The sequence below is a fragment of the Camelus bactrianus genome, chromosome X (assembly GCF_048773025.1).
Source record: "Camelus bactrianus isolate YW-2024 breed Bactrian camel chromosome X, ASM4877302v1, whole genome shotgun sequence".
NCBI lineage: Eukaryota > Metazoa > Chordata > Mammalia > Artiodactyla > Camelidae > Camelus > Camelus bactrianus.
Genome location: NC_133575.1, coordinates 117,386,567 through 117,413,890, shown reverse-complemented (window position 1 = coordinate 117,413,890; position 27,324 = coordinate 117,386,567). Strand labels below are relative to the sequence as shown.

At 50.8% G+C, this 27,324-nt stretch overlaps 2 protein-coding genes across 3 annotated transcripts; both read right to left on the bottom strand.

Moving 5' to 3' along the window:
- Window positions 1–219: 219 nt before the first annotated feature.
- On the bottom strand, window positions 220–7,693 carry ATP6AP1 (ATPase H+ transporting accessory protein 1). The gene is made up of 10 exons (XM_074360052.1): window positions 7,487–7,693; window positions 7,115–7,241; window positions 4,773–4,847; window positions 4,309–4,502; window positions 3,756–3,796; window positions 2,866–2,951; window positions 2,226–2,464; window positions 1,680–1,727; window positions 1,363–1,594; window positions 220–1,104 (listed from the first exon to the last, which is right to left on the bottom strand). The coding sequence occupies exons 1-10, from the start codon at window positions 7,639–7,641 to the stop codon at window positions 895–897; spliced, it is 1,407 nt and encodes a 468-aa protein (XP_074216153.1). The 5' UTR covers window positions 7,642–7,693; the 3' UTR covers window positions 220–894.
- Window positions 7,694–16,927: 9,234 nt separating this feature from the next.
- Window positions 16,928–25,794, bottom strand: TAFAZZIN (tafazzin, phospholipid-lysophospholipid transacylase). 2 transcript variants are annotated; one of them, XM_010964066.3, is made up of 10 exons: window positions 25,323–25,794; window positions 25,031–25,159; window positions 23,966–24,011; window positions 23,639–23,724; window positions 19,019–19,099; window positions 18,853–18,894; window positions 18,568–18,630; window positions 18,355–18,407; window positions 17,904–17,981; window positions 16,928–17,784 (listed from the first exon to the last, which is right to left on the bottom strand). In XM_010964066.3, exons 1-10 carry the CDS (start codon window positions 25,429–25,431, stop codon window positions 17,683–17,685), a joined length of 789 nt encoding a protein of 262 aa, XP_010962368.1. In that variant the 5' UTR covers window positions 25,432–25,794; the 3' UTR covers window positions 16,928–17,682. The 2 variants fall into 2 exon arrangements, with proteins under 2 accessions (XP_010962368.1, XP_010962371.1); XM_010964069.3 differs by lacking the exon at window positions 18,355–18,407.
- Window positions 25,795–27,324: the final 1,530 nt, after the last annotated feature.

The window sequence follows — 27,324 nt, the reverse complement described above, 5'->3', positions numbered from 1 at the left end:
CTCCACCCCTGCCCACCGAGCGCTGCATCCCCTCCCGTTAGAGGCCCAGCTTGCTAAAGACCCTCCCGGTCGTGGGGAAAGGCAGCCAGCAGGACGGACCTTCCCGCCTCCCGCTTGGCCTGGCTAGGGTACAGCTACATCCGGGCGTCTCCTTCCGCTGCCCTCAGCCCTCAGCCCAGCGCATCCTTGCGCCCAGCGCAAAAATAAGTGACAAGAGGCTCAAGCATGGCGACCGGTCTTTATTTTATTAGGAAGGAAACCAGGAGCACCCCAGGCTCCTGCCAGGCAATCCTGGCAAGAATATGCCATAAACCCAGTGATCACACCCAGCCCAACCTGAATGGAGGTCCTTTCCTTCTCAGGCCAAAGAAATAAACCCCACTGTACTGCTTATTGTTAGCACATCACCAAAAGACAATAATGCCAGCCAAGCAAAACAGACAGTTAAATAGTACTTCCACACACCCCCTCCCCGAACTTAGGGAACCTCCAGCTCCTGGCTACTGCAAGGAGCCCCATAAAGCCTGAGGAGGGAGCACTGGTTACACAAAAGCACTATAAACAGCAAGGGTGAAGGTGGAGAAAAGAGAATAAATAAGGAAAAAGGGGAAGGAGGAGGGGGCTTAGAACTCACACGATTTTCCCTCACAATGACCAAGCCTAGGGGATTTGTTTACTATCTGTTCAGAATATATACACCTTGTTGGTAGAGATGGGGAGGGGGCAGCCCAGGGGAGACCCTCAGCGGGCTGAACAGGCAGCCAGACAGGCCAAGGGGAACTGGGGACTCATGCTATGGTAGGAACAGGGGAAGCCCTTCTGTCCAGCACACTTTAAGGTGGGAAAGTGACAACCCAGACACCACGATGCCCTCAACCCCTCACAGGCGCAGGGTCACACAATCTGGGTCAGAGAGATAGTGGGGCCCTTGTGGTCGTCAAAACGGTCCATGGTCTTGAGGCTGAGAATCATGTGCAGGCCGTAGGTGAAGATGAAGAGCATGAAGAGGGAGGTGAGCAGCCCCATCCAGATGCCCGGGGAGAAGAAGCCGGCACAGTCGCTGGCGTAGGAGAACTGTTCCCCCGTCACGTTGAAGGCCTGGATCTGGGGGACAGAAAGGACCGAGTGCCCCCACAAAAGGAGGCCCAGTGAGGGCTGGGGTTCCCAAGCTAGTGGGCAACCCAAATCTCACGGGATGGGCACTTCATGTGGACAGGACTCACAACTACATTCCTGAGCCCAAGGCCAAACCCAAAGGACACAGCCTCTTCAGGCCTCTGTTCCCTCCCCACTCTATCAGCCCTGCTATCTCCAGTCCAGGCTCCCTGCCCACCTCAAGGCTCCATCCCTCCCCATGCCGACCTGGAAGTCCTGAAAAGTGATCTGCCAGGGGGAGGGCTGTGTGCCAGGCACCAGGAGATCGCCATCCTTGTTGGCGCCGCTGACGTGCTCACAGCGGAAGGAGTAGATGCTGGGCCCCGTCACCTGGGAGGCGTTGAAGGTGGTGATGGAGCCGTTGCTGTGGATTTCGAGGCGCTCCATAGTAAACCAGTGCCGGGCGGACACTGGGTAGAAGCGGTTGGTCAGAATGAACCTGGGGAGGCCAAGCAGGGGTCAGGCAGCGGGAGAGGCCGGAGCCAGACCAGCCCACCCACACCTCAACTGCCTTTCGGACTCACTTGAATGTCACCGTGGTACCAAAGAGTTGTTCATAGGTCAGTGCAAGCCTGCAGGGTCAGAGTAAAAGGTGAGTTTTCAGGCTCTGGGATGGCCGCAAGCATCTCAGAGCAGCATCCTCAAGTCTACTTCTCCATAAGCTGTGCCAGGGCCTCACAGCCACCTGAAGAGGCAGCGCCCCCACTTGACAGATGGGAAAACCGAGGTCAGGAAGCAGCCAACACACAGGTTCCCCACCTCCAGCTGAGGGCTCCTTCCTCTGGTTCCCCTGAGCCCACGGCCCCTCCTTTCAGCTCCCCTTTGGGGTTGCTGAGGTGCCCAGGCTGGGCTTTGAGGCTTCTCGAGGGGGAGGCCTCAGGTTCCCAGATTGGGAAGTGTTCACAAACAACGTCCCAGCCAAGAACTAGAAGGTATGAAGAGGTAGAACTCTAAGCAACTCCCACTCTAAGAGCCCTCCCATCGGCCCCACCCTGCAATACCACCTGCATCCCCATGGTGAACACCACCCCCAACATACACACACAGAGTGGCATGTACTTCGCCCTTACCTGGCAACAGAGTCATTCCAGAAGGAGCCAGTCAGGTTGAGATCCTGGACCCCAAAGGTGAGCGAGGTCAGATCCTCATAGTGTTCCTTGTATGTCACCGAGAAGTTTTGGGCCCAGAAGAGGATCCGGGGGGCAGTGTCATTGTAACTCACAGGGGGATGGATCACAGCCGACACCGACTGTCTTTGTAGCAGCTGGCGACCTAGCCCCCCAGCCACCATGGCTACATCACGGGCCACCTGCAGAAACAGCCCACAAGCCTCTCAACAGCCCTGGGAGCAGAGCTTGAACCAAGTGGCCTGCCCCTGCCGCCCCCACTGGGCACTCCTTCGAGCAGCTAAAGTCCCACCGGTCATCCTCAAAGGCCCTTCCTTCAGGAAGCTTTTCCCTGTTGGCTCCTAAGCCTTTGCGATGTTCCTAGTCTCTCCAACTTGGGGACCCTTGGACTTACTGTCCAAATATGCCAGCCGGTAAGGCTGCCAGGGCTAGGTGGGAAGCTGCCACGTGGAAGGAGGAAGCAGGACTCTGCGGTTCAGCCGTGTCCCCTGACACCTGCCCAGAGAAGCTGCCACCCTCTCCAGGCTGACTCATCCCCTGGCCTCTGAGCACTCCCACTGGGGCCCCGAGGAAGCACACATACCCTGGATGGGCGGACCGCCGTGAGGGCCGCTGTGTATGGGACGTCTTCTGACTTGAGCATGCTCAGCACCTGCCCGATGACCTCATCTGAGGGGTAACGGGGAGGGCGGAGAAGCAGGTCACAGGCGGCCACTTTGGGCCATGCTCCCCCACCCGTTAGAAAGTGTCTGCAGAGCAGAAGTCAGCAGAAGCCAGGCCAAGCCCTCTCCCAGGCCCCATCGGTGCCCTCTCCATGGTGCTTGGTGGGATCACCTCGTCAAGGCAGGGAGCACCAGAAGTCCCCATCCCCAATGTGCAACTGGCATGTCGTCTGTGGTGGGCCATGGAGACCCCTGCAGGGCCAGCTCCCTCCACCTTCATTGATGTTTTCACTTCCCACTCAGGGTCTTGAACAGCAGCTGCTTCTCATCATCCCACCCACCCCAGCTCCCCCACAACACCTGCGGCCTCAGCCACTGAGGCCACTGACTCCCTAATGCTGAGCCCCAACCCAGCAGAGGGAGAAAAGACCCACAAGTACAGAAAACTCCAGATCCGCCTGCAGGAAGTCTCCAGTGACCTTTTCATGAGGAGTGGCGGTCCTCTATAGCAGAGACTAGTCCTCAGAGCTGTTTTTTGAAACGTTTCTGGTCTCTATGATTCACACTGCCTGAGTAGAAACTGGCTTCTCAGGCTCCACACAGAAGGCCCCAGACAGCCCAATACCTCCACCAGGCAGGGCCCAACTGGAGCAGGCGAGGCCTGGAGACCAGCATTTCCCTGCTTGGCTGCCAGTCACTCCAAGAAGCAGGCGGGCCGCCCTGGGAGTGGGGGGCTGAGGAGTGCGGCCAGCTCTCTGCGGCCAAGGGCTAGGTGAGGTCAGAAACGTGCACCCTCCCTGCCCCCACTCACCATTGCCCATGAGGACTTCCTTCGGTGCCATCAGACCCGAGCTATGGAAGAGACGGCAGGTCAGAGCCCCAAATCCACACAGCTCCCTACCAGCCTAGGCTGCCTCCCATCCATCCCTTCGCGTGTCTTCAGCTCCAGGCCGCCATCCTTCCCCAAAAGCCCCGTCACCCAGCTAGCTCTTCCCTCCAGACCTCTACTCACCTCATGGCCCTGCCTGGAACCCCTGGCCCCTCTACCCTGGCTTCCCTGTCCCGCTCAAGGCCCTGCCACCTGCTCCACGAGCAGCCCCTCGCTGGGCGACCTGGCTTCCCATCAGCAAGGCCCACATCTGCCTCATCTCTGGAGGCCCGATAGGCTGAGCTCAGTGCTGGGCACTGACTCCTGAGTCACAGCCCTGCTGGAGGCCCTTTCCGCCTTTTCCAGCCATACAGGGTACCTTCCGGGAGGGCTTCAGGTTGCTAAACAGGAGGGCTGTTCTCCTTGGCTGAGTTGTGCTACCAAAGCCCAGAGCCTCACCCTTCTCTGGGCCCTGGGGCCAGAGGCTGGTCTGTACCTCGCTGTGTAGGGCAGATGGATGAGCAGCAAGGCTGGAAGGCTGGCATTGAGCTTCAGCTCCCGAAGGGTGGCCAGGTCCACGTGCAGGGGACTGGCCCCGAGCTTCTCCTGCAGGTAAGCAGTCAGAGTGCTGACCGCATACCAGTCAACGGCGGGAAGCACCAGAGACGAGGGGGCCAGGTCCAAGGCATTCTGGGAACAGGGAGAGGCAGGAGGATGAGTGAGCAAGGGACCAGCAGACCTGGGCCAGCCCCCCAGAACTCTCTGGCCAGCCACAGCCAGGCCCACACAAGGGTCTCATCCCAGGTCAGTAGGGAAACACTCCACATCCCTGGCCCCGACACTAAGGCCTTTCTACCCCCTAAAGCCAGCATCTCGGATTCCTCAGAGGACAGTTCTTACTGTGCTGGGGGAGCGGCACAGGGCGGCCTGCAGGGCTCACAGCTGGGAGAGGACTCTCACCTCCAGGTTAGAAAAGGCGCTGTCCTGCTTGTTTCCAAATACACCACCATAGGCCGTGAAGTCCTCGATGCTCAGCTAGTAGGGAAGCAGGGAAGACAGCCTCAGAAGGCTGGGCTGGGGCCAGACGCCTTCCCTGTGCATTTTCAGGGCCAGCAAAACCTCATTTAGAGTCATGTTTAGTCTGGGTGAAAGAGTGAGCGACGGTGCATGGCGGGGGAGATGGGGAGAAAGGCTCCTTCTTTCCTCTAGCATCCCCTCGGCAGGCTGAGCGAACAAGGAAGGCAGTCACGGGGTTGGGAGGAAGTCTGTGCGCAGCTGACTTGCGGTCACCTCAGGAGTAAGAGTCAGCCGCCTGCCTACACACAAGAGGAAGTGAGGAGGGAAGAGGGAAGCTGCAGGGAGGGGGCCTGGGGGCAGCCAGGAGCATTTACCACAGGCCCCCCAATGGAAGCTGGAGAAAAGGAGAACCTGCAGCTAGAGCCATCAGTGTCCAGCCTGGGTGGGACCCTTTGCAAAGGAGGGTGAGAAGTCCCCTCCCCGCCTGGTTTTGGTGGCAGGGGAGAGAGAGATGAAGATCTCGGGACATGCTGGAAAAAAAGCACTGAAGTCTTCTGAGCTCTCTGGACCACAGTCACACCGACGCCATCCCTTTTCCTCTGTGACCTAGATATGCCCTTCTAGGTGGACTTCTGCCCCTTGACTCCCAGTTTCCTCCAACCTTCCCCGGTTAGGCCTAGAGGGGACCGTAATCAGCTGCCCTAACCTCATCATGTTTAGTATACACACTTGCCTGGCCTTCTCTCCCTTCTGGCCAGGAATCCTGACCCTGTCTGGCCGCCTGGGCCCTCACTCTGACAGCCTAGGAACCACCACTGTGTCCTCGAGGCATTTCCTGCTCAAAATCACCCCAGGCTGCCTGTCACATTTAGAACTGCCTCCCCCCTCATTTCCTGGCTCCCTGGCTGGCTGTCTCCTAATCCTTTCTACCACTCACTACACTCCAGCCGCACCGGCTCTTCCGTGGGCTCACCAGAGGCACTCCTTGCCCAGGGCTTTTGTACCTGCTGTTACCTCTGCCAGGAAGGCCCTTCCCCCAACAGCCACTGGGCTCCATCCCTCCCACCACTTCGGCCTCTGCTCAGATAGCACCTTTATCTTCGACAGCATCGACAGCATCGCCACTCTGGCCCCTTAGCCTGCTTCCTTCCTCTCTGAGGACTACAGCGCTGACTACATCACATACCAGCTGAGCGTTTACCTGTCACTCTCACAAGAACATCAGCTTCTTCAGGGGAGGGCTTAGATCATTCTGCTCACTGCTATGTCCCCAAAAGTCAAGGCCTGCTACACAGCAGGTAGTCCACATGACGAATGAATGAATGAATGCCAAAAGACAGGTTGATGTTTTACACAGATTATAAGAGCTGCTCCTCAGAGCCCCAAAGGAGGTGGCGTCTTCATCTTACAGATGCAGAAACTGGCTTTTGCAGGTTACTTCATGTGTCTCAAAGTCAGTCAGTAGAACTAGAACTGAGTTCCAGTCTGATTACATTATTTACCACCTCCCGGAAGGACTACAGACCCACAGAGCGATGGAGCAAGACCACAAGGGCTATGAGCCATACAGGCCACCAATGAGGAACAGACAAGCAGAGGCTTGATAACCTCCCAAACACCCGTCCTACACTCCGCTGGAATCTTCCTGTGGTCTATATGTCTGCTTTGGGGACAGAAAGACCTGGGTGGGAGGGAAAACAGTGTGCTGGGTGTGAGCAGGTGTCCAACAAACTTAGACGAGAACCCAGTGTGGTGCGCATAAACCATGGAACTTCAGCCAATCCTTGTACCTCTACAAGTTTTAGCTTCTTTGGCAGTAAAACCAAAATAATGACATCAACTTAACATAGTGCAAATGAAGGACTCAGTAAGTGATCATTTTTCAACTGTCTCTCTTTATGATTGTTACAGTTAGAATCACAACTGTGCCACCCATTAGCTGTGTGACCTTGGGCAAGTCACTGACCATCCTTGGGCATCTGTCTTCTCATCTGTAAACAGGATCAATAGTCTCTACCATGTAGAGTAGCTCAGATGAGGGTTTGGTACTCAGTAGGCATCTGGCCTCTGACCCTTTACTTCCCCTATCAAGTGGGTGCCATTTCCCAGCCCTCAGCATTCTCACTGAACCTTCTACAGGCCTTCTCAAGACAGGAGCCACACCTCCCTACAGTTGGGACAAGGTCACTGAAGCTTCCCTTGGGGAATGGGCCTCAGTGTCCTGGGGAGGAGGGGGCCTGCCTGCCTCCTGATAACGGAGGGAGAAAGGGCTGGGACAGGCGCACCTTGTCCTGCAGGAACAGCAGCACATTGCGGGGGCCCAGCTCCAGGGCGGAGTCTAAGTAGGTAGAGAGCTGCATGTCGCTGGTGATATGGCCCTCGTGGGTGTCGGCCGCAGGAGCCCACAAGTCTCTGGCAAGGAACAGAAGAAGTGCTGTCAAGTGGGGGTGTATGGGTTGAAATCCGAAGCCCACGGGGTCCCGGCTTGATGCATAGGACCTAGACCTCTGACACAGCCGATTCACTACGAGCCGCCGAGAAAGGGTCAGTCCCCCTCTGGGCCTCGCCGCCTCTCGCCAAGGACAGCCCCGGAGTTGGGCGAGGGCACCCAGCCGCCGCGGCGCGCACCGCAGCCCGCCCGGGCCCGCCCCGCTCACCGGTCACTCGACCACAGCACCAGCGGCACCTGCTGCTCTGACGCCGCCGCCACCGTCACCAGCACCAGCACCAGCGGCAGCCACCGCATCTGCCAGAGCGCCGGGGCCCGTCGCGTCCCCGCCAGCACTCGAGCCACCACAGTCGCCGCCATCATAACGTCTCGGCCTCCACTGCCTCAACCCACCACTGCCGCCGCAGATCAGGTGACCGTCGCCCCCGCCCGAGCTCCGCCTCGAGCCGCCATTGGCCCAGGAGCAAGCCGGCTCTCCAGACCCCCAGATGATTGGGCGACGTAAATGCCACTCACAGCTGCTCCTTTTCACTGGTTGGCTGTACGTGTCTCCAGGCGCGCACGCTCCAAGTAGGAAAGGGGGTGGGGCCGAGCTCCGCCGGTTCCCACCGCCCGCCGACGCCTCGGGCTTCGACCCCGCAGAAGGAGTGGGGCGGGGCCAGGGTGGTCTCTGCTCCACTAGTCCCTACAGGCGCTGCTTTGCCTCTCCGTTTTAATCTTCTCAGTACTTAAAATAGCAAGAGTGGTTTGGTTTTTTTTCCTGCAGATGAACCCTACCTGACACAGGTGAGGAGAGAAGAGGAGGAACACCAGCACTTAGAGTGAGCAAGGAGGAGGAGCATCAGAGAGGAGGGGAAAATCCAGGGAAACCTAGTTTCAAGGACACCATGATTAACAATGTCATTGTCAACTGCTAGGAAGCAGGTTAAGATGAGGATGGAGAACTTTCTTGGACTTAGCAACAACAATTTGGCAAGAGCGATGACAGTGTGGGGAAGTGGAGACACGGTGTAGATTGTCCTTTCTCGAAGTTTGCCTTTAAGAGAGGAAAATGACAGCTAGAGTCAGAAGATGGGAGACACCACCTCAAACGAATTAGGAGACTTTCACCTTTTTCTGTGCCATTTTTGATTTCTCAGATTGGTGACCATTAGAAGCAAGCAAAAAACCCAATAACTATAACTAAATATTGAATTCTTGTTAAGGATATGTACACGGTTTTATTTAGGAGGAAGTGATCTGAGTTTGGAACTTAGTTTGAAATGCACCAAAAATAAAATGGAGAGAGGGGGTGGCTATAGCTCAGTGGTAGAGTGCATGCTTAGCATGCATGAAGTCCTGTATTCAATCCCCAGTCCCTCCATTAAAAAAAGGAGAGAAGTTTAAGTACAGAGATAGGTGTATGATAAAGCAACGATAGTAAAATGTTAATGGCAGAATCTAGGGGGTGAGTATATGGGTGTTCACCATAAGCTTTTTTTTGACCTTGCTACATGTAGTGGGTTGAACAGTATCCCCCTGAAATTCATGTCTATCCAGAACTTGTAAATGTCACCTTATTTTGAAATAGGATTTTTGCAGATGCAGATAAAGTCATGCTGGATTAGGGTGGGCCCTAAATCCAATAACTAGTGTCCTTATAAGAAGAGGGAGATTTAGACACAGACACACAGGGAAGAAGGCCAGTTGATGACAGGCAGTTTTGCAGCTGCTAACCAAAGAACTCCTGGAGCCACCAGAAGCTGGAATAGGCAAAGAAAGATTCCTCCCTAGCACTTTCAGAGGGAGCACAGCCTTCTTGACACCTTGATTTTGGACTTCTAGCCTCCAGAACTGAGAGAATAAATTTCTGTTGGTTTAAGACTGCCAGTTTGTGCTGGTCTGTTACAGCAGTCCTGGGAAGCTAACACTACATGCTTGATATTTTTCATGACAAAAATACAGGGAGATGAACGTTTGATACTGCCCATTGTTGGCAGCAAGGATGTTAGGAAACATAGTCTCACCTACACAGTGGTGAGAATATCAATTGGTAGAACGTTTTTGGAGGATAAGTTGGCAGCATCCAACAAGCTAAAATGTGTGTGACGTTTAACCAAGCAATTTCCCTCTTAGGGATCCATTCAGCAGAAATACAGGATGCACATACAAAGCGATCCATTGCATCACCATTTGTTGCTGCAAAAATTGGGGCAATCATAACTGGACACTGGGACACTGCCCAGCCACTGCTACTACCACCCCTGCCCCTCAAACACCATCTCATTGGCAGAATTCAGTCTGTGTGCAGAACTCTCACTGCCTTGCAGGAAAAAAGCACAGCAGAAGGAGGGACTAGGTGCTGGGAGCCACTGCACCTTGCACATAGTGACTCCCACCCAGCTCCATGTGGCTGATAGGCCACTGATCACCTCCACTTGTCAGAGAAACTGCTTCTGAGATTGTAGTCCTGGTTGTCACCAGTGTGACTCGCACTAGGATGGCTAGGATGGTGGCAGTTGAGCTAAAGAAAAGAGGCGGGCTGGACATGGTCAGGGGAGACAGCAGCTGAAGGTGGCTCTTGGAGTTGGGGACTGGGAGATGAGATCAGTTGGGGATAGTTAAGTTTAGGGTATTTGTAGGGTCCCCAAGTGGCAGTGGCCAGGCCAGGTGAGGGGAACTAATGCTGGTGCTGGCTGTATCCCCAGAAGCCCTGAAGAAGTTTGACGTCCTAGTGCCCTGATTTAATTTGTATTTTGAAGGGCTGGTCTGGCTCTGGTGAGCAGAACAGATGAGATAGGAGAAAGATGAAAGGGGCTTGGCCAGGTTGATGGAGGGGCAGGAGGTAGGGCAGCTTTGGCTGGGCTTGCTGGCTGCCCTGGGGCTTACTTGCATTCCCTCAGTCAGTCAGTCACTCACCAAAGTCCTGCTTGGAGATCTTGGTCGGCCCAGCCCCCGGTAGGGGAAGAGCTTGAGGGCCCCTAACCAGGGCGTCACAGCATAGCTGACGTCCTCCAGGCCCAGAACAGACCTGGCAAGGGACACATTTTAAGAGGGAAGTTCTATAACAGTGCCATGGGAGTGAAATCTGTCGATGGACCTTGGGGACCCGGAGAGCAGTGACACAGACTGACAAGAGGAGCCAGTGGCCATGGGCAAACTTAGGAACACAAAGGGCACCATTTTAAAAAGTTTCAAGGCAAAGACATTCTTGAAATTGTGATCTTGCTGGCCAGCGGTCTCTTGCTCCCCATCCTTAGGGGAGAAAAGCCCTTGGCTGCTTTTTTTTTTCCTTCCCTCAGTTGCCAGGTGTCCCTGCAGTGGTGACCTTCCCGGCTTCCTGAAGCACTTGCTCTGGGCCAGGCACTGAGTCAGACTCGGACCCTGCTCCTCGAGTTCACCATCTGGGGGGGAGGGTATAGCTCAGTGGTAGATTGTATGCTTAAACTGCACAAGGTCCTCAGTTCAGTCCCCAGTACTTTCATTAAAAAATAAAATAAATAAGTAAATATACCTAATTGCCTCCCCCACAACCAAAAAAAGTTCACAATCTGGTCTAGAGGAGATGCGGAATAGTGTAGGCCACAACACAGGGTGATAGGTGTCCAAAAGCGGGAAGACACAGAGCTGGGAGGGAAGTGCAAAGAGTGGCACCCACGTGAGTCTGCTTTGACCACAAGGTGATATCCAAGCTGTCATTCCCTCAATGTTGACAGCACCCATGGGCACCTTCTGTCCTGGGGCTTTCTTTTTAGGGTAAAGGCATTTCTTCATTAAAATCCTTCTGGGCCCTCATCATCCCCTCGTCTTCTTAAATTGTCTTAATATAATATTGAACACATACTAAACTATGTGTGATATTTATGTGCTACATCAATTACATGAGTGTTACATAGACATGTACAAGCTGTCTTACACGTTTCCAGTATATGAAATATACAGTAAAAGCAGCCCTCTTCACCCCGCCCCAGACTTCAGAGGCCACTGCCAATTCTTTGGCTAGGAATCTGTATCCCTCAAATCCCTTTTTCCCTGCCTCACCCCCAGAAGTAATTGCTAGCCTGAACTTGGTGTTTATTGTTCCCTCCTTTTTTTCCCTAGAGATTGACCACTTATGTATGTGTCCCTAAACCATCTAGTGCTTAGTCTGCTCGTACTTGAGATGATGAAATGGCATCGCCCTACTCATAGTGCCACACAGAGGACGCAGGTTGTGTAGTACCATCCTTGCACAATCCAGTGTGTGAGCCTTCTACCACCCCTGGTTTTATTCTGCTGTTGGCCGATGCTGGGGGTGCATCTTGTGGTTCCCGTGGTTGGCTGTGAGGCTCTTCCTGACCTCTGAGTGCAAGATGTCTCGGGGGCCGTGGCAGACGGCATCATCATTCACAATTATTCAGTCTCCCCCTTCCCTTCGGGAGCAATTCTCCTTGCCCATTGCCAGGCAGGAGATGAACTGGAAGGCAGGTTCAAGGACGCCCCACTGTAGCTGTGATATGAGGATCAGGAGACCCCTACCACCACTGTGGAAGTCTCTCAACACCCACAAAGCAAGTGACCAGGCCCTGGAACATTCCTGCCAAAGCCCCCGAACTCCATACTGTGCTTGCCGTGAGAACAAGGCAAAGAGGCTTATAAGCAGCTGAAAAGTATTGCTCACAATTCCGGAGGCTGGAAGTCCAAGATCAGGGTGCCATCAGGGTAGAGGGAGGGCCCTCTTCCAGGTTGCAGACTTCTCATTGTATCTTCACTTGGTAGAAGGGGTGAGGGAACTCTCTGGAGCCTGTTTATAAGGCTCCAGATACCCATCATGAGGACTTTACCCTCCTGACCTAAGCACCTCCCACAGGCCCCACCTTTGAAGACCATTAGGGCATTAGGTTTCAACAGGAATTTGGAGGGGACACGGACATTCAGACCAGAGCATAAATGAAGCATGCATCCCTAAATACGTTTGTTTTGTTTTGTTTGTTTGAGGAACTTTATATAAATGGAATTGTTCAGTATTACATTTTGTGTCTAGATTCTCTACTCAAAGTTGGGAGGTTAATGGGAGTCATTGCATAATAGCAACATGACTGCTATTCCCCTGAGTAAATATTCTGCCAGCCCCTCAGCCCTTCTACTGTTGAGAGACATTGGAGTGGCTTCCCACTTTGGCTAGTATGGCTAATGGTGCTGCAGACAATTACATATATGTCTTATGGTGCACATATATGTACATTTCAGTAGGTATATCTACCAGGTCATAGAGTATATGAGCTGGGTTGGATAGTGTCCCCCAAATTCATGTTCACCTGGAACCTCAGAATGTGACCTCATTTGGAAACAGGGTCTTTGCAAATATAATTAGTTAAGATGAGGTCATAATTGGAGTAGCGACCCCTAATCCAGTGACGAGTGTCCTTATAAGAAGAGAAAAACAGACACACAACGCAGAGAGGAGAGGGCCTTGTGAAGCTAGAGGCAGAGATTGGAGTGATGTGTCTACAGGCCAAGGAACAGCAAGGAGAGGGGATGGAACAGATTCAGGAGGAACCAGCCCTACCAATACCCTGATCGCAGACTTCTGACCTCCAAAATTGTGAGAGACTAAATCTTGGTTGTTTTAAACTCCCAGTGTATGGTACTTTCTGACTGCAGTTACAAAAAACTCATACAGTATATATATTTTCAGCTCTGCCATTTGCGTTTCATCTTCTGTGGAATACCTGCTCTCATCAGTCTTCCCATTTTTTTCTATTGGATTGTTTATCTTTTTCTTGTTAATTTCTAGGAGTTCTTTATTTATTCTGAATATGAGCTCTGTGTTGGTTATATTATTACAAATCTCTTCCAGTCTGTAGCTTCCCTTTTCCCTCTCTTAATGATGTCTTCTGATGAATAGAACGTCTTAATTTTAATGTAGTAAAATGTAACATTTTCTTGATGGTTAGTGTTTTTTTGTGTGTCCTGTTTACGAAGCTTTTCCCTGCCTCAAGATTATGGAGATATTCTCCTACATTATCTTCTAGAAGTTGTCTTGTTTTTCACACTTTTATGTATGGTGTGAGGTAGGAGTCAAGTTTCTTTTTTTTCTATTGAAGTATAGTTGATTTACAATGTTCTGTTAGTTTCAGGCAAAGTGACACTCCCTTTCTCTTTCTCTCTCTCTCTCTCTCTCCCCCTCCCTCCCTCCCTCCCTCTCCCTCTCCCTCTCACTCTCTCTCTCTATATATAATCTTTTTCAGGTTCTTTTACATTATAGGTTATTACAAGACATTGAATATAGAGATCCCTGTACTATACAGTAGGTTCTTGTTGTTTATCTATTCTATATATAGTGGTGTGTATCTGTTAATCCCAAACTCCTAATTTATCCCTCCCCCCTTCCTCTTTGGTAACCATAAGTTTATTTTCTATGTCTGTGAGTTTATTTCTATTTTGTAAATAAGTTCCTTTGTATAATTTTTTTAGATACCACATGTAAGTGATATCATATGACATTTGTTTTTCTCTGTCTGACTTATTTCACTCAGTATGATAATCTCTAGGTCCATCCATGTTGCTACAAATGGCATTATTTCATTATTTTTTATGGCTGAGTAATATTCATTCATACCACATCTTCCTTATCCAGTCATCTATCAGTGGACGTTTAGGTTGCTTCCATGACTTGCCTGTTGTAAATAGTGCTGCTATGAACATTGGGGTGCATGTATCTTTTCAAATTAGAGTTTTCTCCAGATATATGCCTGGGAGTAGGATTGCTGAATCATATGGTAACTATTTTTAGGTTTTTGAGGAACCTCCATACTGTTTTCCACAGGCTGCACCAGTTTACATTCCCACCAGCAGTGTAGGAGGGTTCCCTTTTCTCCACACCCTCTCCAACATTCATTACTTGTACTCTTTTTAATGATGGCCATTCTGACCGATAAGAGGTGATACCTCATTGTGGTTTTGATTTGCATTTCTCTAATAATTAGCGATGTTGAACATTTTTCATATGCCTGTTGGCCATCTGGATGTCTTTGGGAAAATGTCTATTTAGGTCTTCTGACCATTTTTTGATAGGATTCTTTGGGTTTTTTTTATATTGAGCTGTATGAGCTGTTTGTATATTTTAGAAATTAACCCCTTGTCAGTCACATCGTTTGGTCAAGTTTCTTTTATTTCTTTTCCATAGGGACCTGCAATTGTCCCAGTACCATTTAAGATGAACATCCTTTACTCACTGTCTTGAAATACCAATTTTCTTGTATAATAAGTGTCCATGTAACTGTGGGTCATTTGGGGGGCTCACTATTTCATTCTCCTAGTCAATTTGTGTATCCAGTACCACACTGTCTGAATTACTGTAGCTTCATAATAAACCTTGATACCCAGTAAGGCAAATCTTCCCACCTTATTCTTCATTTTCAAGAGGCTGTTCTTGGGCTATTGTGCTTCCATGTAAATTTTATCTTATTGGTTTTTAAACAAAATTTTCCCAGGGGGGAATAATTCGGTTTATTTGTTTATTTATTTTAATGGAGGTACTGGGAATTGAACCCAGGACCTCATGCATGCTAAGCATGCGCTCTACCGCTGAGCTATACCCATTCCCCCATATAAATTGTAGAATTAATTTGTTAGATTGATCAGATCATTTCAAACCTGATTAGATTATTTAAAGTAGTGGTAAGATATAAATAACATAAAATTTATCATTTTAGCAATTTTTATTTTTAAAAATTGTAAATATTCATAATATTAAAATTTACCATTTTAACTATTTTTAAGTGTACAGTTGCATGGCATTAAGCACATTCACATTGTTGTGCAACCATCACCACCATCCATTGGTAGAACACTGTCATCATCTTAAACTAAAACTGTCCGCAATAAACACTAACTCCCCATTCCCTCCTCCCCTAACCCCTGGCACCCACCATTCTATTCTGTCTCTATGAATTTGACTGCTCTAGGGACTTCATACAAATGGAATCATACGACATGTGGCCTTTTGTGTTTGGCACATTTCACTTAGCATAATAGTTTCAAGGTTCATCCATGCTGTAGCATGTGTCAGAATTTCTTTTTGTGGTAAATAACATTCCATCATGTGACCATTTCTTTCTCCATTCATTTGTTGGTGGACACTTGAGCTGTTTCCACCTTTTGGCTACTGTAAGTAATGCTGCTATAAACATGCGTGTGTAAATATCTGAATATTTGAACCCTGATTAGCTTTTGACTGGAATTACATTAATCTGTAGATAAATTGTGGAGAACTGACTTACTTATTGTATCAAGTCTTCCTATTAATGAGCATGGGCTCACTCTCCATTTACTTAGGTATTCCTTAATGTCTTTTAATAAAGTGTTACGATTTTCCTAATATAGGTCTTTCACATCTTTTGTTAGATTGATTCCTAGGTATCTTGTAACTTTTGTAAATGGTGTCTTGTTTAAAATTATATTTTCTAACTTTCTGTTGCTGGTGTATGTATAGAAATGCAGTTGATTTTTTGCACATACTGATCTTGTAGCTAGAAAACTTTCTAAACCCTTATTTCCAAAAATTTGTCTGTAAGTTCTTTTGGGTTTTTTATGTACACAGTCCTCTCAGCAGCAAATAATGCCGGTTTTCTTTCTTTACAATTATTGTAACTTTGATTTCCTTTCCTTGTTTTACTGCTCTAGTACCACTAGTACAACAGTGATAGTCGACATCCTCATTTTGTTCGATTTTGAACAGAATGTTTCCAAAGCTTCAACATCAAAAATAGTAATTACTCTAGGTTTTTTGTAGTCTCCTTCAGATTAACAAAGGTTTTGTGTGTGTGTGGATAGACTCTATCAGACTAAGAAAGTTCCCCTCTATTCATACTTTGCTCAGAATTTTTAAAATTATGAATATTTTCTCAGAGGCTTCTTCTGCATCTATTGAAATAATTGTATAGGTTTTCTCCTTTAATCAGTTAATATGGTGAATGGCATTTGTAGATTTCGCAAACCCAGGATAAGCCACATTTTGCTGCAAACCTAAAACTTCTCTAAAAAAAGTCTATATTAAAAAATACCAAATTGCCCTTATACACTTTATAAATGTCATTTATGAGAAGTTTTAAAACCTGTCAGGCAATATTTATATAATATTTATGGAGAGAAGGTTGTAAAAATACAAGAACATGGAAAAATGGAACATTTATTTAGGGTATAAAATCAGAACTCTCCATGAAACAGAGTTGATGTTTGTCCAAATGGATATATACATAAAAAGGGATGTTATATTTGGACCAATAAATGCTAACTGGCAAAGTCTGTTTTTTTCCTGTATTTATTTACAAGGGTTTCTTTTTTTTCCCCAAGTGATTTTTCTCCCTTCTGGTCATTTTGAAAAACCTTTATTTTGAAATAATTCTAGATTCACATGCAGTTGCAGTCCTAATCATCTTTGTGATTCCATCTTTTCTTTCTTTCTACTTTTTTTTTTGTGGGAGGAGGTAATTAGGTTTATTTATTTATTATTTTAGAGGCGGTACTGGGGATTGAACCCAGGACCTCATGCACACTAGGGATGTGCTCCACCACAGAGCTACACCCTCCCCTATCAAGTGCTCCTGATGCACCCAGAGTTCTAAGGGCCCAGCCTTCCTGTCCAGTGGGTCACATCCCATCCACACCCCTATAGAGAGGCCAGAGGTCAAAGAACACAACACAGATGCTTTATTGTTTATAAAACATGAAAACCTAGGCCCCCAGGGATTCAAGTCATGCCAGGGAGGTGGGAAGGATGGAGAAGTTGGTGGGCCCCAGCACAGGGGCAAATGGCCAGGTCTCTGGCCCTTGCCGCAGGCTCCGTTTGGCTGGGCTACACTTCAGGAAAAGGGCTGCTCTTCTGCCTGCAGCTCCCATGCCTGTGAGGGAGCCTGGGCGGAAGGAAGACATGGCTGATGGCCATCCCTGAGGAAATGGTGAGCAGCTCCTGGATCAGAGCAGGCGGGTGGCCAGGCCACGGGCCTGGTGGGCCCCTTGAAGCTCTGGCCTGGCCACCCGCCCCTTCAACTAACCTCCCTCCAGGCACCAACCCTGAGAGAGAACATCTTGAAGGCAAGAAGGAAGGAAGCCCCTGCTGAAATTTCCCCCTCCCTGCCTGGCCAGGTGGGAGGAGCATCAGAGACCTTCAACTGGAGAACCAGAGAGGAGCTGGAACGCTCACCAACTAGGAGACAGCACCCATTGAGGATGCTGGACAAATCTGTCTGAAAAACCGTATCTGAGCTCAAAGCATCAGTCCATCCCCCAGCCCAGCTCTGGGTGGCACGAGAAGCCAAAGGCGCTACTGAGAGCCCAGCAGCTGGGGCTTCGGTCTTAGAGTGCCTCTTCCCCCCCACGCCCGCCTCCCCGCCCTTCCCCAGTCCAAGAGGAAGCCAGGGCAGGGTCTGGGTGGGGTGCCGCCTATCTTCCAGGCTGCAGGTGGTTGTGGAGCTGCTCTGCCTGGGTCTTCAGGCGCTGGAATTCCTCCTGAATGAAGTCAGTCAGGGCTTTGCGCATCTCCACCTGAGGGGAAGGACAGCGGCTGGCCTGCAGCCCTCAGGGAGCCTGCCTGGGGTCCCCCAGAGGCCAAGGGCACTGGAAGGGCTAGGACAGCTACAGGACTGTCTGGGGGAGGAACTCACAGCTGACTTGTTCTCTGCCCGGAGCCGCTCCAGCACGGGCAGGGCACTGAAGGGCTTCCCGATCAGCACGGTGATTTTCTGTGGGGAGGCCAGCCACCAATGGGTGACAGGAACAGGGGGTTGCCCATGCCACCAGGGCCCCAAGGAGCCAGAAGCCGAATCCTGTCCCTAACTTGCTGAGTACTCCATCGGGTCTAGGCTCCCTCTTCATGATGAGGCGGTCGGGTGCAGGGACATCCACAGGCCATCCCAGTCCTGGGGTCCATGCTCTAGTCATCCTGTCCCCACCCCAGACCTTACTTCCTTCACTCTCCTTCTCCTGGCCTTGGTGCCAGGAAGTCCCTCTCTATGTCCCACTCAGCTCCCCTGAATCTGGCCTCAGCAGTGTTGAGTGGGAGGCCCAGGGCAGATGGCAGGCAGACAGACAGACAAGGTCGCAGCCCCTACCCACCTGTCCGAAGCGGGGGAAGTAGGGCGGGCTGTTAGGAAGGACGTCATTCATCCCTGCAGCACAGCAGATAGAAGGCCGGGGAGCAGGTGTAGGGTGGAGCAGGGTGGCCTAGGCACCCTCTCCCTGCCATCCGGTGGACCCCCCCCACCCCACGACCACCACCAAGCGAAGCCCCTGTCTCACCCCTCTCCCCGGCCCTAAAGGGAGGCTCACCAACATGCCACAGTGGCAGGATGACAGGGTTGAGATGACATTCAGCAATCAGGCGTCCAATTCCTGCCCCAGGGAGAGGCAGAAACGTTGGCGCAAGTGGAGTTGCAGTGCCGGCTACGACCAGGGCCACTCCTGCCCTCCCTCAGTTAAAACCAGCCCCCTGGGCCAGCCCCTGTGTAAGGCGAGCCCTTGTCTCGGCACCTGCCCCCTTCCTGTTAGTACCAGCACCCCCAGCTGCCCCGTCTGCCACGGGCCGCCCAGCCAGAGAGGGCCGGCAGCTCTTACCCCACTTGAAGCGCAGGAACTCGGAGCTCATGTTCACTTTCCCTGTTCAGAGCGGACAGAGGACAGAAGTGGGGCTTTGCGTGCCGCCAGGCAGGGGCAAGGGGCAGTGCCACCCATGTTTGTTTGTTTTTTTTCAGACAGTTGCAACCCTGCCAGCCCCACTGACCTTCTGGGAAGATGTGCACCCAGTCCCCGTGGTTGAGCTTCTCCAAAATGAAATCCATTCCCCTCTGGTAGACGCCATCCCCTGCCAAGAAAAGGCCTCTCCCTGTCAGTCCCCATTTTCCCAAGGCCACTCCTCAATCCCGAAGAATGAAGCAGCAGCTTGGGGGCATCCACGGGAACACTGGCTACTGCCAGGCCACACCGTGGCCCTTGCCATCCTTCATTCAGTAATATCCTCTAAACCTCTAAGTGCCTGTTCCATGCAAGGAAGCATCATCATCTCAAACTGTCTCCCACTGAAGTTCTGAATGTGGCCATTCCTCTACCGACCTATGACCCTGCCTTTCACCTGCTGGTCACACCACAGTCTCACCCACTGAGCGACTTCAGCCGCAGTCACACAGCTGCAGCATGTCCCTTCACAGACCCCCAGGTCAACTCACTGTCCTCCCTGCCTCCCCACCTGGGCTCTTGGAGCCATGAGATGAGCCACCCCTGGGGTGAGCCTACCATCTGCCGCCTCTGGCCCAGAGGGAGCTGCAGGAGCAAACCAAATCCACTCATGACTTCCAGCCTCGCTGGGACCCCAGATTTGGAACAGCAACCCTCCCCCTGGTGTCTCTGCCAGGCCAGTTCCCACAGCCGCTCCTCACAGGCCTCCCAGCCCTGCCTAAGCCCGCAGCCTCTGCTGGCCCTCTCTCCTGCTGGCCCCTTCCTTGCAGGGCTCCCCCTGAAAACCAGACTCTCCCTTTGTGAGGCCTCTTGGGAAAGGGAGAACATTTGCTGGAACACAAAGTGTCATTGAGAGTTGGGAAAACTCAAACTTGCTAGTCTTGAAAAAAGTGGGGTCGAGCTGCCCCCAGAGCTAGCAACACTCGCCTTGGAAATGCCCTGAGACCATGACATGACCCAGGTGGCCTAGCAGTCAGCAACAACACGGACACCAATGCCTAATGCTGCATGCTGGCTTGCAACCTGAAGTCACGTGGGGACAACCTGTGCCCACACGCAGTAAGAATCTCATCAACCTTGTCTGAATAGTGGACAGAGACAGAGAAGAGGGGGCTGAAGAAGGAGGGTAAATATCCTTATCAGGTAAGGAGTAGAGAGCCATACCACAAAGAGGGAGAGAGACAGACGGACGTACAGGCAGACATTGGGACTATCTTGGGCCAAGGCACTAAGAAATGGACTTTCAACCTGTTCTCTGCAAGGCCGAGTCTTTTTGGAAGGTATTAGATAGGTGTCCAGGATTCTCACTCAACCCAAATGGGAACCTGGCCCAGCAGCTCTGTCAGGGGCTGGCACTGGGGAGTCACCACCCACGACAGTTTCTTAGGGCATTGTGAGGGAGAGCACAGGGTCCCCTACTTGGGATCACATTACCTCGTAGGGGTGAGTTTCAGAGGTGCAGACTCCTTCTCTACAAAAACCCACTGCTGCACCTGAGTCATCCAGCTTGAAACCGAAATTTAAAACTATTACAGCTGTGCGCCGACAGCAGCACCTCACGGTGCTCAGGTTTTGCAAATGCTATTTTCGCTCCGCTGCTTAGCTAGTATGCAATCACTTTGATACTTCATGTCATATTACAAGGCCTGTGCCTGGGGGGAAAAGGGAGGCTTTTGGAACACAGGAGCAAAGTGCACCAGGTACTTCCTTTGCTTCAACACTTGCTGTGAGATCTTTGCTGCACAACACATGCATTTGAGAAACAGCTTGTCCCTGTCCACTTTCTTTCACTGGAAGGCGCTGAGGATGAAGATTTCGCTTTCTGTTTTTATTGTACAATAAAACTTAGATGCAGGTCAGAAAGAAGAATGAGACTAGATGTGGACATGGAAGGCCTCTGAGGTTGCAGAAAGGAGGAACTGAGACTCAGGGACAGGGGCACAAGAGCAGAGTTGCCACTTCTCAGAGCAGAGCACAACACACAACGGCTGTCACTAGCCAGCACGCTGGAGCCTCTGCTTGTGTTTTAGAGAAATGAAGTAGCCCCCAAAAGCAGCGGGAAGCGAAGTGTTTCCAGCAGCCGTCTCTGTGGAGTAAGGAGGTCTGAGGGGCTGGACAGGCTGACACTGCAGCTTTTCATTAAAACCCTTGTTAATTATTTGAGGTTTTGTTCTTGGATTTTACCATGTTTTATGTGGGAGACAAACTTGGGTTAACAAACTTTGATATTGAAATAATTGCTTTTGCCAAATCATATTCTCACCTTTATGTATTCTCACCTTTATATAAGGGCATAAGAAATGTATAATCAAAACCCATGCTTTCTATATTTGTCATTATACTGCTCCTCCAAAGAAAAATGTCCAAAAGTATAAAAGACTGAACTCTCAGTACCACTCACCACCTTATCTGTGGAATTTCGCTCAGCTGCCGTGAAGCTGCTGTGCCAGCAGGAATCTGCTACAAACTGTCTCCTCGCCGTGAAAGGCACAGACATGCTTTGCTCGCTTTGCTTAGTTCAAGGTCATAGACTCAGGGCTGCTTGTGCTTATGGAAAACCATAGCTCGTCCCTCGCCCTAACCGGCAGGACGTGCTTCACTTACCAGGCACAGGTGCACAATGCAGGCCACTTCTGCTCACAGAAGACTGTGGCTGAGCCCTCAGCTGGGGACAGCTGGGCTGCTTCACGTGCTTAGACGATTTCTGACCATAGTATGGAGACTCCGCGATGCTCTGGGTTTTCATTATCAATTATTCGGAACACTGTAACCTTGCTCATGATTGAGTTTTAAAATAACCATTTGTACTATCGATATTGTAACCTTCTCTCTAAGTATAAATTAAGATTATAATGTTTCTGTTTTTCCCGAACTGAAACTGCTGACCAGCATCCCTGCATGTGCACCATGCCCCTTACTCAGTCCTCTGACGTATTTCACTCTGATTCTTTGACTATTCTCAATAAATACAAGAGCTTTGGAGGGGCTCAGGGAGTCAGTCTCCGGCTCCCTCTCACTCTCTTGACATGGTAAAGTCTTGAGTAATCTCGTTCTTCCGCGGTGGGACTTTTGCTGGACAAAACCCACGATGACCAGAACCCAGTTTTACCTCCACCTACCAGAAATAAGAAACCTTCCCTTGACCATCTAATACCCTTACTTCCTCTTCTTTCTTCTTCCTCACAAGGGAACCTCTGGGAGGTGTGGCCACCCCACCCCAAAGGCCGTCAGTCCAAGGAAATGGCTTCTCCCTGGTCACTGGAGGCTTCCACAGTTCCAAAGGGCCTGCTTTGCTTCCTTCTTCTCGGGCCACAGCTCTCTGCTGCCTTGGTGGTTTGTTGGTCCTGTGCTCTGAGGTGCTGCCCTGGGCCCCTGCTCTCTGCCCACTCTCCCCCTCTACAATCTCACTTCTATGCTTGTCACTTCATTTTTCGTTGAGTCCCCAGTAGCTTTGTTCTCAACCATTCTTTTGAGTTCCAGAACTGCGCAGCCCACTGTCTCTGGGCCTGCTCCGCTCCTCAGATGAAGCGCGTGCAAAATGAGATTCACCTCCCCTTGCATCCCCCATACTGCTTTCCCCTAGTCCCATCCTCCCAGTGGCTCACTGTCCCCAGATGTCACCTAGTGTCATCTTTTAAGTTTACTTTTCCTCGCCCCCTCCTACACCCAATCTGTCACCAAGTCCTGTCAACTCTGCCTCCAGAGAACATCTTAAACCAGTCCCCCTCCCTGGCTCTCCGTGGTGACCCCCGGAGGCCCAGCGATAGCCCCTAACCAGGCTCCCTGCCTCCACTCCGCCCTGCTCCTGTCAGTCAGCCAAGCTGCAGCCAGGGTGCTCTCTCTCTGAACCACAGACAAGAAAGCATGTCACTACCCTGACAAGAAAGGAGAGCCCCAAATTCTTAACATGAGTATTCCAGAATCTTCACATTCAGCCTGCAACTCACATTTTCTACCTTTATCACTTACCTCTCCAGTGCCTGCTATGTGCTTTCCGTGTCTAGGGCACCTCTACTTTCATACTCTGTCTGGAAAAATCCTACTTCCACACAGGAAAAAGCAACCTGGCTTTGAATCCTGGCTTTGCTATCCCTTGCCCTGTGACCTTGGGCCAGCATCTTAATCCCTCTGAGCCCCCTTACCTGGAGAATGGGGATCAAAACAGCCCCTACCTCCTGAGGCTCTCAAGACAGGCTGAGTAGTCACTCGACTTCACCCCTTGCCCCACAAGCGTGTTTGTTCTCCCCAGCCCCGCAGCTGCCAGCACATGCCACCGCCATCACAGACCGATGACATCACACTGCCGTCAGTAAGTCTCTTAGCAACATCCTCCAGGAAAGGAACTGTGGGTAATGCCTCCTTGACTTCTAACGCCAGAGCCCCAGGGTCTCACACTCCTTGGGCACTCGCAGAGAACTGAGTGCTCTCCAAGAAGGCATCAGAGGAGTGAGTGCCACCTCTCCTGCCACACAATGGAGCTGGTGAGGAAACAGCCCCAGCTCCCCTTGCTCCCAGGCTGCCTGTCCCACTTGGGTCCCTCTATTCCCAGTGCTGCCAAGCCAGAGGCACTGGCCACCAGTCTCCCTGCCCCAAGGGAGGCCAGAGCAGCTCCCAGAAGCACCTCCCTATACCCACTGGCCCACCGGCCCCTCCCAGAAGAGCAGCGCACCTCGGCACACGGGCACACACTTGCCCAAGCTGAAGAAGTGGGAGTGCAGCTCCTTGGTGAAACAGATGTCTGCGGCCGCGGGGGTCCTGGAGTGGGTAAAGACCCAATCATCCCTGCCTTCCCTGCACCCTGCCCTCCCTGCTGCGTGATGCCTGGCATCCTCAGCAATGCAGGATGGAGGCACAGGAGGGCCTGCGGGGCCCCACCCTATGCCCTGCCTGGACTGCTGGATGCCGCCTCCTGGGCAGAGCAGGAGGAGGAGGGCAAATCTGGGCAGAGATGGGTGAGGCCTGCCGGGCCCACTGTGAGGGGCCCATTCCTCCTCACCAACGCATCAACTTCAGGTTCCAGATGTGGCGGAGTTTCAGGATCCCTAGAGAAGGAGAGGAAAAGCTTCATGCCTCAACTTACCTTGGACCTAGGGGAGTCTTTTCTGTCATCATTTCAGTGAATGAGGGACAAAGACAACAGCATCACCATTTCCCTATGGCCCAAAGTGGCATCTTCCAGACCCTTGGGGTGGACCCCCAAGTGCTCCCTGGCTCCTCCCTCTCTCCCATCCCCTCCACATCTGGTCTGCCTACTTCTCTGATATATTTTGATGCTACCTATTCTTCCACCCCTTCTCCTCCATTGTCACGGCCACCACCCTAGTCCAGGCTACTGGATGGCTCTAACGCCTCCTTCCTGGTGTCTTGGGATCTGCCCATGGCACCCTACAGGCCATTCTCTGCCCAGTGGCCAGAGTGAGCTCTGAAAGGCTCTGTTTAGACCACATGGCTCCCCATGAGCTCTACAATAGTCTAACCGTCTAAGTTCAGCAGGGGAAGCCCTGGGCACCCCTGTACCCAGCCATCTGGGTTATTGGTGCCATGCAACTCCCTGTGAAGTCAGTGGAGAAGGAATTTCTACGTGGGGAACTGGACTCCCAAAGAGCCTGGGGTTTGAAAGAGGTTTGAAACCCAGCCTGGGGCAAACCTGGAACCAGGACACAGGTGTTCCTGCCCCTAGCCTAGAGCTTCCTTGGCAGGACACCCTACGGTCCTCGGATTTGTTCCCAAGGCTCTGTGGAACCTTCAGCGGTTTAGAGAATGGAGAGTTCCACAGGCCTGACACATGAGAGTAAAGAAGCTGTCAGACCTTGTCCTGCGGCCATTTCCTCACTTCTTCATTCCCTCCAAATTTCTGAGGCCCTCCCCAAATCACATTCTCTAAGAGGATGCTGAAGGGACCACAAATCAAACTTTCATCCCTGGGGCAGGACCCCCCGAGAAACAGGAGTCCCAGGGTTATATAAAAAGCCCAGTGAGAAGAGCGTCTGCTCTGCTTTGGTTTGGCCCTGTCCCAGGTTCTCTCTTTGCCGCCCTGTGCCCAGCACACTGGTCCATGTACCCCAAAGATGAGGATCATCCATGCAGGACTGGTGATTGGAGACCGTGATGAGGGGCGTGGCCGGGCCTCGGTTCTCGATGAGCTCATACAGCACCTCCTTGTTGTGGACAGTGAGGTGGTTCATGCACTCTGGAGGGAGAGGGGGAGTATGGGGGTCTTGGCCTCCTTCTCCCGGGAGCCAGGATTCCCCCCAGCCAAGCTAGCCCCTGCCAGCGCCCACAACCCCCAACCCTAATTCTGGCTGGGCATGGAGACCCGTAGCCGACCCTGCCTCGGGTTTGGGCCCACTCACTAGTCCAGAAGCAGCTGTAGGTGCCCACCAGGCCCATGACGACGCTGCTGGCCAGGGTCCAGGTGAGCGGCGGTACCGCAGGGAACGGCCATTTCACGTGTAGGGGCATCTCCCCCCGGCCGAGCTTTCCCCACCGCCCTCGGCGGCCCGGCGCTCCCCCTACCCCGGGGCAGCCTGTGGGGCCGCTCTAGGTCTGTGTCGTCAACCGCTCGGGAGTCGAGTCCCTGACAGGCATGCGCCACAGACGGACGCCACGGCTTGGCGCGACAGGGGACTCGACCAAGGTCACCTCGCGGGTCAGGCTAGAACCGGGACCGGCCCCGCTCTCTTGCCACAGACTAGCCGCCAGGGAGTCAGGAGACCAGAGACGCCCTGAGGTGCTGGAGGATGGCGAGAGGAGCCAGGAGCCCCGCAGACCCGCCGGAAAGCGAGCCTGCGACGGCGCCGGGCTCCACCGCCGTCTGTCGCAAAACGCGCTCGGAATGCTTGACGGCAGCAGGGGCGGGCCCGCGGGCCTAGTGGCTCCGCCGCGGCCCCGCCCAGCCCCGGCTGACTTTCAGTTCGAGGCCGTGGACTGGCTGAGCATCGCTTTTGTCTCCTTAATTCGTTCCCAGAAAAGTCTCGTGGGTCACGTGGGCTGAACAGCACGATTACCTGACACCACTCAACTCGGAGCTGGCGGAACACTTTTACTTTGGTTTTTTCCCCCTCTTTGTTTTCATTAATTTCATATAACATGGAATTAACCATTTTATAATATTTATAGCATTTTATATTGTATCTATATTATGTATGTAACATGTAATGTTATGTTATATATTGTATAATTGCATTATGTAATTTTACACTGTTACCTACATACAATTTTATATGATTACAATGTTACAGAATTGTACTATATGTATATATGTAACATGTAATGTGTGATGTAATATGTAGTATATACCAGTATAGAACATAAAATAGGAAATATTATATATGTCTTACAGTGTTTTATATCGTTTAGTACATCCTCAGTGTTGTCAAACACCACCTCTAACTAATTCCAAAAATGTTCCTCCCTCCAAAACAAAGCCCTGTACTTCTTAAGCAGTCTGTTTTTTATTTTTAAAACAAAGCATACGAGGGGAAGGTAGAGCTCCGTGGTGGAGCGCATGCTTAGCATCAGGACATCCTGAGTTCAATCCCCAGTACCTCTATTTAAAAAAATTTTTTAATAAAGCAAAGCATAATTTTACTTATTTTTTAAATTTTTTGAATTTTAAACTATGTATGTATTTTACAATATCATAGTTTTTAATTGAAGTATAGTTGACGTACAATATACATGTTACAGGTATACCATATAGTGATTCACAATTTTTAAAAGTTATACTCCATTTATAGTTATTATAAACTAATGGCTACATTCCCCATGGTGTACAATCCATCCTTGTAGCTTATTTTATTTATTTTTATTTTTATTACTTTTTAAATATATTTTTACTGAAGTATAGCCAGTTTACAATGTTGTGTCAGTTTCTCATGTACAGCACAATACCTCAGTCATACAGGAACATACATATATTTGTTTTCATATTTTCTTTCACTATAAGTTACTACAAGATATTGAATATAGTTCTCTGTGCTATACAGTATAAACTTGTTGTTTATCTATTTTTTATATATTAGTTAGTATCTGCAAATGTCGAACTCCCAATTTATACCTTCCCACCTCTCCTCCCTGGTAGCCATAAGTTTGTTTTCTATGTCTGTAAGTCTGTTTCTGTCTTGTAAATAAGTTTGTCTTTTTTTAGATTCTACATATGCATGATATATGCTATTTTTCTTTCTCTTTCTGGCTTACTTCACTTAGAATGACATCCTCCAGGTCCATCCATGTTGCTGCAAATGGCATTATTTTATTCTTTTTTAAGGCTGAGTAGTATTCCATTGTGTAAATACACCACAATGTCTTTATCCAGTCATCTGTCGATGGACATTTAGGTTGTTTCCATGTTTT

Excerpts from the sequence above, each read along its gene's own strand:
- ATP6AP1 (XM_074360052.1), bottom strand. The coding sequence starts at position 7,641 with ATGATGGCGGCGACTGTGGTGGCTCGAGTGCTGGCGGGGACGCGACGG. Across the intron at positions 3,797-4,308 it reads CATCTGCCCTACACAGCGAG|CTCGGGTCTGATGGCACCGA; the intron begins GTACAGACCAGC and ends TCTCTTCCATAG. Across the intron at positions 2,465-2,865 it reads CGGCGGTCCGCCCATCCAGG|GTGGCCCGTGATGTAGCCAT; the intron begins GTATGTGTGCTT and ends CTGTTTCTGCAG.
- TAFAZZIN (XM_010964066.3), bottom strand. The coding sequence starts at position 25,431 with ATGCCCCTACACGTGAAATGGCCGTTCCCTGCGGTACCGCCGCTCACC. Across the intron at positions 24,012-25,030 it reads GGATGATCCTCATCTTTGGG|GGATCCTGAAACTCCGCCAC; the intron begins GTACATGGACCA and ends CTCCTTCTCTAG. Across the intron at positions 17,982-18,354 it reads ACTTCCCCCGCTTCGGACAG|AAAATCACCGTGCTGATCGG; the intron begins GTGGGTAGGGGC and ends GCCTCCCCACAG.